This window comes from Hyperoodon ampullatus (genome assembly GCF_949752795.1).
Source record: "Hyperoodon ampullatus genome assembly, chromosome: 4".
Classification (NCBI taxonomy): Eukaryota; Metazoa; Chordata; class Mammalia; order Artiodactyla; family Ziphiidae; genus Hyperoodon; species Hyperoodon ampullatus.
In genome coordinates, this window is record NC_136917.1 from 174,390,270 (window position 1) to 174,401,026 (window position 10,757).

At 60.9% G+C, this 10,757-nt stretch overlaps 1 protein-coding gene and 1 long non-coding RNA gene across 4 annotated transcripts; one reads left to right on the forward strand and one right to left on the reverse strand.

The window, feature by feature from the left end:
* Positions 1 to 868: 868 nt before the first annotated feature.
* Positions 869 to 4,484, reverse strand: LOC307052715. 3 transcript variants are annotated; one of them, XR_013810873.1, is made up of 4 exons: positions 3,892 to 4,002; positions 3,274 to 3,358; positions 1,786 to 2,122; positions 869 to 1,613 (listed from the first exon to the last, which is right to left on the reverse strand). It is a non-coding gene; the product is annotated as an uncharacterized lncRNA (long non-coding RNA). The 3 variants fall into 3 exon arrangements; XR_013810871.1 differs by lacking the exons at positions 3,274 to 3,358; positions 3,892 to 4,002 and adding an exon at positions 4,207 to 4,484; XR_013810872.1 differs by lacking the exon at positions 3,274 to 3,358 and having other exon boundaries at positions 3,901 to 4,013.
* Positions 4,485 to 5,233: 749 nt separating this feature from the next.
* IRX2 (iroquois homeobox 2) lies at positions 5,234 to 10,475 on the forward strand (the record flags this gene model as incomplete). Its single annotated transcript, XM_079703826.1, has 5 exons — positions 5,234 to 5,482; positions 6,847 to 7,252; positions 7,549 to 8,271; positions 9,089 to 9,164; positions 9,874 to 10,475. 4 exons carry the CDS (start codon positions 5,234 to 5,236, stop codon positions 9,139 to 9,141), a joined length of 1,431 nt encoding a protein of 476 aa, XP_079559952.1. The 3' UTR covers positions 9,142 to 9,164; positions 9,874 to 10,475.
* Between the last annotated feature and the right edge of the window lie 282 nt (positions 10,476 to 10,757).

A 10,757-nucleotide genomic window follows, 5' to 3' on the forward strand; every position in this document is an offset into this window, starting at 1 on the left:
GAACGTGGAGGGCTGAAGACTCTCGAACACTTCTCCTTCCAGACAGCCGCCGATTGCAGGACGAGGGCGCTCGGGTCTTCGCTGCTCCGGAAACGGGTCTGCAGTAACTCGGATCCCTCATCCCGTACCCGGCCCGCGACCCTGCCCCCGCCGCACCCGCCATCCAGTTCCCGCTCGGCGCTCCAGGCCCGGGACTCGGACGCCGGCGGGGACCTGGGCGCGGGGCCGCGCGCACGCCTCGCCACTAGGGTTTGCGGTTCCGGACGGGTGGGGAGGAGGGATGAGCCGAGAGCCAGGGGAGCCCGCAGGCCGAGCCTGCGGGATGCTGAGAAATGGCGAGGGGAGGATTCTCGGGGCGCAGCGCGGGAGAAACTTCAGGAAGCGCGTCGGAGGCGGGGCATCTGTGGAGTGGATGGGCACTGTGCTGCCACTAAAGGAAACCGGGAGGGACACGTTAGCGGCCAGGAGACCTCGCAGTCGTCCGAGCTCCGGGGTCGAGCCGCTGGTGGGAGAGCCGGGTCGCCGGCTGAGCCCAGAAAGCGCAGAAGAGACCTCCCTGCGTCCTGGGGCCCCAGCCCGGGTCCCCACCCGCGGCGCTGCCCGCAGGGCCCAGGCTTTCGGGCCCGTTTGAAAACCCCGGGCCGCATCCCGGCTCGGGGCTCCTGGACAGGAGCGGCGGGGACCCCTGGGCCTCGCGCGGGTTCGCCTACGACTTTGTTTTCCAGACACACGTGGCCGCATCAGAAGAGAGTTTGAGAACCTCGGAAATCCAAAGTGTCCATAGAATCGTGAGCGGACTCAACCCCGCTTGGAAGGCATTTATGTTTCATTTTGACTTAAATTTTGTACAATTTATAGCGACGCGTTTCGGTTTTCCAAAAAAAAAAAAAAAAGAAAAACAAAGGAAAACGCAGAACCGAACTCTCGCGCTCTTTCTCCTGGTTCTTGCTGTCGCTCGCTCCGCAGTCCCGCCAGGAAGTGCGGGCACAGGAGAACTCGGTTAGGAACACACTGGAAATGTGCCTTATACATTGAAACGACTTAGATTTCACACGTGACTTAATTCGGGGGAACCACGTAAAATGTGTCTCTTTAATCTTAACTGACCCCCCTCCAAATTTACACGCTCCACAATGGCACCTATTTTCCCACCAAACTCTTACAAACTCCCCGGAAGACAGGGCAAAAGGCGGAAAGAGAGAAAGGTCGAGTGAGACTCAGGTTTTACTGAAATGCTCCAGTGTTATTGTCCTTCTTCCCCGAATCAAACCGACGTGGGAGGAGGCAGGTCCGGGAAGCCCGCCGCCCGTCGGTGGCCGGGGACAGCGCCGGGGCCACCGCGGTGGGGACGAGGTGGCAGCTGCGGGCCACAGCGCCCCCTCGCCGCCCGCGCGCACGACTTCGGGCCGCGTCGCCGCTCAGCCTAACCGGCTCCCGGGAGCCCCAGGACGGAGGTGGAGGGCGCCTCGGCCTGCGCCGCCGCCGCTTTCCGGGAAGGACCCGGAGCCCAAGCCCGCGCGCGTTTCCGCCCTTTCCCAGAGCTTGGCCTCCAGGAAACCACAGCTCCTTGAAACGTGCATGTCCACGCCGACTTGTTCTAAAGGCATCGGCCACTGTTGGGACAAGAAACAGAAATGTGACAGTGTTAACCACCACGACGCCCGCTTTTTTTTGTTTTCTTTTTGAATGCACATCTGGGGCAAAGGGGCGGGGGATCCACCGTAAACCTGAAAGCTCACTGCCCAGGTTAATGGTTCGGTGTGAGCGCGCTTTCCGGGCACTTACCCGGCTGGCCCTGCGCGCCGGCCCTTCTCTTTAAATCCAGCTTGGAGGGCAACCGAAAGCAACAGAAGCCAAGTGTACGTCCGGACCCAGGCGCTCCACAGGCCTGAACACCCTCCACGACCGTGAGCGAAGACATCTAGGTCCCTGCTCTCGGAGAGAGGCGGCCTGGCGGCCCGGGGCGCAGCCGAGCGCTCCCCGCGGCGACCCGAGACGCAGTTCCAGCGAATCCAGGCCACCGTCGCAGGCGGCCGCGCTCCCAGCCACCGCGTCGAGCCTCGGCACATACGGCCTGTTCTTTCGATTGAGTTTTTAAAAAGAAGACCCAGCCAACTTTCATCTACGAAAAGGGAGAGTGATTTTAAAAAATCAGAGAGCTTTAAAGCGAAACGGAGTTTATATACCCCAGTAACAATGCTGAGCGTAAGTTTTAATGTCTCTGCGTAGGCATTTTAATTTGCTACAGTCACTACTAATAAAAACGGCATGTAGGGCGATTCGACTGTTTAATAGTGCAAGGTAGACGGTTTTTATTAGCAGCAGGCAGCAGTACGGAAAATTCAGATTTCAGTCGAGGAGTATAATTGCTGGGGGATAAATACACTCAGAGAAGAGACTGTCTTCAGAATCAGCAGCGCCGAGCTAAAGGCACAGGGAAGAGCCAGGCGGCGCTTTCTGGAGATGCACCCTGGGCGAGTCGAGACCCTCCAAAGCCACGTGCACATGTCTGGTTATACACTTAATTGATGTCAAAATCGAGTGTATCGGAGCTTATGCTCCTGCTCCAAACTGGGGATGTTTTTGTAATAATTCGCTGTTTTCTTTTCTGCCCCTGGCAGAGATCGGGCCCAGGAGAGAGATCGAGGGAGGGGGAGGGAGGGCGGGGGGGCCGGCCCAAATGCTAATGAGACAACAGCAGCAACTGGTCTTTAGAAATGGAAATACTCAGGCCAGTCTTCCTTGGAGATGAACATTAGACCTGATTGTTTCACTTCAACTATGTATTTGGAAGCGAACCGAAGGCCTGTAACCGGATCTGTTGCTGTTGATGTTGGTCATCAACGTGCGTCTGTCTCATTTATGGCCTCTTCCCGGCCGAATACCCTCCCAGGAAGACCACAAATGCCCTGGGTCCTGTCAAAGGCATGCGCCACAGGGCTGCTGGGGCCTCTGGCTCTCTCTCCTTCTCTTTCCTTTTTAACGCTGGGATAATTGATTTAAAATATCTGCCCTGAACTGAATTAGGACGTCCTGCTTGGGGTCACAGCATTGTTGAAACTCCCCTGCTGGGTCCTCGCAGCGGCCCAGAGTGTGTGGGAAGTAGTGGGGGCGGGGCGGGGCGGGGCGGAGGAGGGTGTGTTTGGGGGGGAGGTGGCGAGTGAGGTGTGGCGGGAGCGGGCTGGGGTTTGCAGGCAGCGTGGGGGGACAGGAGGGAGCGAGTGGTTTGGGGGCTTGGGGGAGAGGCGGCTGGTTAAAGGGCCTGGACCGCACCTGCCGGGAGACACGCACCCGCAGGCCAAGGAGGGTGGGTTCTGCTCAAGCCCGGCACTGCCGTTTACATGTGGTTCCCTTGGACCTAGGGAAAGACAGACGCACCCTGACGGCCTCGAAGGTTCCGCAGGCGATCAGGCCGCAGACTGGGGCCTCATGGTCCCCGCGCTGCAGCCGCAGCCAGCAGAGCGGCCGCAGGACGCGTGCACGGCGCCCGCGCGACCGCGACCCGAACGCGATAACTCTGGCCACTCTGAGAGCTGCCCAACCAACAGGGGGCCGCGGGAAGGGGGGGTCTGCGGGCCGGAGCTCCCACCTACCGCGTTCTCCCCCTACAGGTCACCCACCCGAGACGGCCGCCGAGGAAGTGGCACCTGTTGTGTGGGCCACCCCGCCGTATCCGCACACACCCGACCCACCGTGGACCTCCTGAGCGCCACCGGTGGCCTCCCCCCCACCCCGTCCCCCAGCCCCGTCGCCAGACGCCCGCTTCCGCTGGCCCGGCCCCCGGAGAAGGTATGGGGAGAAGGGTGTTTTCGAGGGACTGGGAGTCCCAGGGCCCTTTGCTAAGCATCTCGCCGCTGGGCCCTGCGAAGCACTTCCCGAGTCGCCTGTTACCTGAGCTACCTGTGCCGCCGACTGCGCCGCCCGTGCCACCAGCCTGTCGTTTTCTCGTCCCTTCCCGAGTGACAGCGAGGCTTCACGTCGTGCCAGAGGCGGTGTGTCCGGTGACAATCATTCCCCAGAGTGTTTTACAACACAAATCCGAAAGAGGAGTCAACTTATTAAAACAAAATAAAATAAAACCCTTTGGGCGGGCGGCGCCTTCCCGGACGAAGCACTGGAGGCGTGGGCTAAAACGCTTCCTAGAGCAGAAAGTCCTAACACCCCGGGACCGGCTTGCCACTACGGACTTCGGGTCAGAAAGCTCACCTCAGGGCCCTCCTGGCAGTTCGCAACGAAAGTGCCCCGGATCCGGGTCCCGCGGGGACACGCTGGGCGGCGCGGGGCCGGAGACCAGACGCGAGGCCACGCGGGGAGCTTCGCACCGCGCGGCAGGCAGGGTGGACGCAGGGAGGTGGAAGTCAGCGCCACGCACGGCACCCCCAGGAGGACCCGGGCCTCGGGTGCCACACTCCCGCCCCATCACCCGCGGCCCTCGGCCCTGGCACTTGGTTCCTGCGGTCAGTCACCCGGGCGGAGAGGGGGCACGGGCCGTTCGTCCCCCCAGGTGGCAGCCCGGCGGCCTCTGCCGGGTTCTCGCGGGCAGAGCTGGGGGCGGGGCAAGGGAAGGGGGCCAGCGCGGTGGGGTCTGGGGGGCTGGCTGCGGAAGGTGGGAGGGCGGGTGCCGGGAGTCCGCGCGAGTGGGAGGGGGTGCGCACTGCTCGGCCCCGCCAGGCTGCGGGGCCGCGAGCCGCGGGCTGGGTCTGCGCGAGAGGCGACTGCGCCACAAAAGCCTGCGCGTCCCTACCTCCTCCTCCTCCCTCTCTCCTCCCTCCCGCCGCCCGCTCCTCCGCCCCCTCCCCGGCCTGTCTCCGCCCCTCCCCCGGCCGCGGCCCTGCGGCTGGAGCGGGCAAAGCGGGCGGGGCAGGGGAGGGGGCGGGCGCCCGAATATGCAGATGAGCTCGTGACGGACAGCTCCGCGTTCCAATGTCCCTCGGAAACTCGAGCGCTCCTTCCTCAACTCCTCACTCCCGAGTCCAGACTCCCCCAAACCCCGACCGCCGGCCTGGCGCGCGGCTGCGCCCACCGGCTCCGCGCTGCCGCTGCCGCCGCCGCCGCAGCCCAGCCGCTCCCCCGGCCCGCGGGCCGCCCGGGCTAGTGCGCAGGCCGGCCTGCCTCGGCCGGCGGTCCCCGCGCCCGCCGCCGCCGCGCCGCGCCCCGGCCGGGCGTGGATGGAGGGCGCCGCGCGCCCTGCCCGCTGCTCGGCGTGACGCGGGCCCGGCGCCCCGCGCCCACCATGTCCTACCCGCAGGGCTACCTGTACCAGGCGCCCGGCTCGCTGGCGCTATACTCGTGCCCGGCGTACGGCGCGTCGGCACTGGCGGCGCCGCGCAGCGAGGAGCTGGCGCGCTCGGCGTCGGGCTCGGCGTTCAGCCCTTACCCGGGCTCCGCGGCCTTCACCGCGCAGGCGGCCACGGGCTTCGGCAGCCCGCTGCAGTACTCGGCCGACGCTGCCGCCGCCGCCGCCGGCTTCCCATCCTACATGGTAACCGCGCACGGGCGGGCGGGCGGGCTGGACGCGGGACGCCAGGCGCGGAGACACTGATCGCGGCGCTGGCGGAGCGGGGCCGGGGATCCGCGAGCTGGGCCGCGGGGAACGTGCCGTGGGAGGTGGCTCCGCAGTCGCCGACTGGGGTCGCCGCGCTGCTGGCGGGACGAGAGGCCAGGGCAAGAGGCAGGGCGGTCGGCCGGCGACGTCCTGAGCGCGGGCCGAGACTCGCGCTCCACGCCCTTCCCCTCGGCTGCAGGGGTCATTTTCCCCAAGAGCCTGTGAAGTGCGACTCCGCTGGGGTCGGGATGGGATCTGGCCTGGGTGGTCCTTCTTTCAGGCGCCGAAGCTCGGCCAGCAGTCCGGAGCGGGCCGGGGCTCGCTTCTTTCGGCGCGGGGCGCGAGGGTCGGCGCCACTGGGGCCTCCGGGGCGATTACCGAGTGTTTAGCATCTACTTGTAGGGGCTTGGGGTCACCGGGGTGGGGAAGGGAGGGAGCATCGGCAGAGGCTCAGGGGCCCGGCCGCCAAGATCTCAGCCTTAATCTGTCCCACAGGCCATGCTTCGGAAAAACGTGTCGGCCGGCGTTTGGCCAGCTAAGTGCCGCCTCGGTCCCCTGCGCACCGAGAGCAGCTCCTGCTTCCCCGACCCGGGGTCGGCCCGCGCTCCTCGGGGTCTGCAGCTGGGCCCGGCCGGGTGTGGCGAAGCGCGTTTTAGATGATGGAGGCCGTAACGGGGGCTTGTGGCCACCTCCCGCGCTCGGTGGAATTCCGGGGCACCGTTGGAGTAGCTGGGGCCTCGGCGAAGGCTGTAAAAGTCTCGAATTTAAACGTTAAAGGCTGAATTAACATGCTAATTACCACGTATTTGAAGAATTCGAAACGGTTACTGGCTTCTGAGTTGCAAATTGGATTTGCCGAGCTTTAGGGCGGTGAATAGCGGAGCGGGGGCTCTAGGGTAGTTTTTTAACCATATAAGGGCGGGGGAGGGGGAGTAGGTTAGGCAGCCGCACTTAACATCCAGAGAAATTTAGATATCGAGAAACTACCTGTGGGGCTGTGTGTACGTTCGTATTTGTGTACGTCTGTACCGGCGGCCCAGGGACATTTGGGGGAAGATGCGTCGTTTTAGGAAAGTGAAATAGTTGGAAATTTTGATAATAAAACCGTTTCGCTTTTCTTGATCAACAGCTGGCCTTAAATTACCCGCTGCGTCCTTTTGCTCTGTTGCCGCGGGAAGCGCAGCTCTAGCGCCGGAGGCATCGTGGGAAAGGCGGCCACGGGCGGGCGGAGGGGTCGCCTTGGCACTGACGCCCGGCAGGTCCCCCAAGCGATCCGCTCACCAGGCTCTTGTCGGTTGCAGGGTGCGCCCTACGACGCACACACGACCGGGATGACGGGCGCCATCAGCTACCACCCTTATGGGAGCGCGGCCTACCCGTACCAGCTCAATGACCCGGCCTACCGCAAGAACGCCACGCGGGATGCCACGGCCACGCTCAAGGCCTGGCTCAACGAGCACCGCAAGAACCCCTACCCCACCAAGGGCGAGAAGATCATGCTGGCCATCATCACCAAGATGACCCTCACGCAGGTCTCCACCTGGTTCGCCAACGCGCGCCGGCGCCTCAAGAAGGAGAACAAGATGACGTGGGCCCCCAGGAACAAAAGCGAGGACGAGGACGAGGACGAGGGCGACTCGGCAAGGAGCAAGGAGGAGAGTCCGGACAAGGCGCAGGAGGGCACGGAGACTTCGGCGGAGGACGAAGGTGAGAGGGGCCGAGGCGGGCGCAGGGTCACGGGGGCTTTCTTCCCAGGCGGGGCGCCAAGCTGAGGTCAGGGAGGATGAGGCGGGGGGGTGGGCGGGTGCTGCCCGCCCGACGCTCCAGGTTCGGGCCCGGAGCCTCGGCCGCCTGGCAGCTCCGGGGCCGAGCAGCTCCTTCTCGGTGTGCGCGTCCTGGGAGGTCGCGCTCCCTCGAGGACGCGGCTCGGGTTGGGTTGAAGTGAGGGAGCAGGTGGGGCAGAGAGCCCCCGGGTGCCACAGACCGTGCCCGCGCCCCTGCAGGGATCAGCCTGCACGTCGACTCGCTCACGGATCACTCGTGCTCCGCCGAGTCGGACGGAGAGAAGCTGCCGTGCCGGGCCGGGGACCCCCTGTGCGAGTCGGGCTCGGAGTGCAAGGAGAAGTACGACGACCTGGAGGACGACGAGGACGAGGACGAGGAGGGCGAGCGGGACCTGGCGCCGCCCAAGCCCGTGACCTCGTCGCCGCTCACCGGCGTGGAGGCGCCGCTGCTGAGCCCCCCATCCGAGGCCGCGCCCCGCGGGGGCGGCGGCGGCGGCGGCGGCAAGACGCCCCTGGGCAGCCGGACGTCGCCGGGCGCGCCGCCGCCCGCCAGCAAGCCCAAGCTGTGGTCTCTGGCCGAGATCGCCACGTCGGACCTCAAGCAGCCGAGCCTGGGCCCGGGCTGCGCGCCGCCGGGGCTGCCAGCGGCCGCCGCGCCCGCCTCGGCCGGGGCGCCGCCGGGCGGCTCGCCCTACCCCGCGTCGCCGCTGCTCGGCCGCCACCTCTACTACACGTCGCCCTTCTACGGCAACTACACAAACTACGGGAACTTGAACGCGGCGCTGCAGGGCCAGGGGCTCCTGCGGTACAACTCGGCGGCCGCGGCCCCCGGAGAGGCGCTGCACGCGGCGCCCAAGGCTGCCAGCGACGCGGGCAAGGCGGGCGCGCACCCGCTGGAGGCCCACTACCGGCCCCCCGGCGGCGGCTACGAGCCCAAGAAAGGTAGGCGGCCTGCGGCCCGCGGGGCCCTGGGGGAGGGGGCGCCGGCGGGTCCCCGGTTGGTGAGCACCCTCGAGGAGCCGGGGGAGGGGCCGGGGGACCTGTAGGTCTGGCCGGGGAAGCTTTGCCGCTTACACGAGAACAGGAAGAAGCCAGGACGTCTTTGGACGGCGGTTCTTGGACTCCAAGTTAGAAGTGAAGGGGTGGTGAGGGCCGAAAGGGGGCGGAGGGCCAGGCGATCCTGCCTCGCAGCCGGACTTGCCCCCTTGTAACTGACGTTTCATTTCATTTATCATTATTACCGTTATTAGTATTCTCGTGACTGCTTTCGTTTGGGCAAACACAAATTGCCACAACATGCAGCAGACAGCCTTCCGCCTGCTGACTGAGCCTAAGCTTCTATGTTTTCTGTCCCTTTGTAGAGTCTCAGCTGAATCTCCTCTTCTGCCTTTGGCTGGAAGGAAACGGAACATTCTAGTTCTTCCCAGAGGCCTTAGTTTTTAAATCTTCAAAATAGAAAGCGAGAGCCTATTTTCTTTCTCTCCTTTTCTTTATATCGTCTCTGTTGCTCATAATTCAGGCTTGAGCTGATAAGACCTGTAAAAGGAGTCGAGGGGGAGAGAAAATGAGGACGCGGAAACATGAGCGAAGTCTGTCTCAGGCAGCGGTGGTGGGGACGGCGGGCTCCCCCGAAGTCCTCGCTGGGCGCACGGGGCAAGGGCATGGCGTGCGTGGGTGTGCAGGCTGGTGGCTGTGCTGCTGTCTGGGAGACTGAGGGCTCTGGGGGTGGGTTCTGACTAACTGCCCCCTCCCCTGACAGATGCCAGTGAGGGCTGCACCGTGGTTGGTGGAGGCCTCCAGCCCTACCTATAGAAGGGCCGCACACAGCAATGCAAGTAAGTGGGCTCCCTGGGGTTCCCCCCTACCCCTTGGGGAGCCTCCCCGAACCAGTTGCCCTGTAAACTTGCTTAATGTGTATTTCTTGCTTTTTGTCACGGGGTTTGAGGACAGAGCGCTGCAATCTTCCCTCCCCCCCCCTTTTTTGTTTTGTTTTGTTTTCCCCTTTAAGTGGGAGGGGATCCGTGCTCTTTTAGAGAGTCGCTCTTTTTCTGCTCAAGTTCTGCTTTACAGAATCACTCCTTTAACTGGAATGTATTTATTGCTGTTGTTTTCTCTTTGGAAAAATATAGATTCTTAAAATCTGGGTATTTGTATGCAATTTGGAACTTTTTTTTGTTTTTTAACTATGCTAGACCCTTAATAGACACTTGCTTTGATGAGCAAGTGCTCCTGAAACTTGGGGTATCAAACCCCTTTATAGATGATCTTTGCAGAGTCAGACTGGAGAGACATAGAAGGACTAGTCTAGTCTTTTATCAGGCTTGTCCCTATGTCCAGATGGACTAGGTAGGGCCGTGCAGTTCGCCTGGCTGACAGCAGTGACTCAAAAAATACCCACTTTACAAGTAGGCACAATTATTAACCACAAATCTTGAAGATGGGAAAGAGACAAAACCATTTCAGATGGACTCCTGTTTAGAATATGATGATGTTGGCATGGGACTGAAGGATTTGGGATGATTTGGTCTTTTCCTTGGTCCACAGGTAGGTGTCACAATTGCTTTGGAAAAAAAAGTCAGCAGGCCATTCTCTCTTCCCAAGTTCATAAATATACAGATAAAAAAAAAATGATCTCTAAATCCGGACCACATCTTGTGCCACTGTAAAAGAGAAGGATCCACAGGGCACTGCCAACCCACAGACTCTATTGGAACAGGCTTTTGTTGGACATATGTGAATTTGTTGGCATAGTATAGCTTCCCCCAATGTATGTGTGACTTTTGAAAACAATCTTTTTTCTCAGGATATCTTGAATTGATCACTTCATTGCCACGGTATATATTCTATAGGTGTGATAGGATTTACTGTAAAGTTTATTTGTAAAAGATGTACACAGTAGAAATAAAACGTGATTATAGAACTTGAGTACTTAAGAAGTGGAAACAAATTTGATATTTATTTTTATAATGATATAAAGCTTCTAGTAATTTATGCAAGTTGTATTGCAATGGAATCTAAACCTTTTGTAAATAAATTCTGCCTGGTTTTTATTTGAACGTTGCTGGTTATATAATCTTTGTTGGTTGTTTAACAAGAATTCTTTACTAATTTATATCTTAAATTGTAAATAAAAGCAAACTAGTCTACAACAATGTGGTGTCTGGGGCTCATTTGTCCTGGAAGAGTGATTTGGGTAGGGAGTCCTGGTGATAGTAGCCCCTCCGCCCAGGTGATCTGACCTCAGGCTTTTTAATGAAAATGTGTAAAATAATCTCTCCCTTCTCCTGCTCCTACAAAAAGGCAGATGGAAGAGAAGTACACAGCAGGGAGGTATGTGTGGTTTTAGGTTATTTATATACACATGCATTGCAAGAAAATTCAGATTTTGTGTTCTGAATATGAAAATGGCTTGTTAGTATACATTTTAA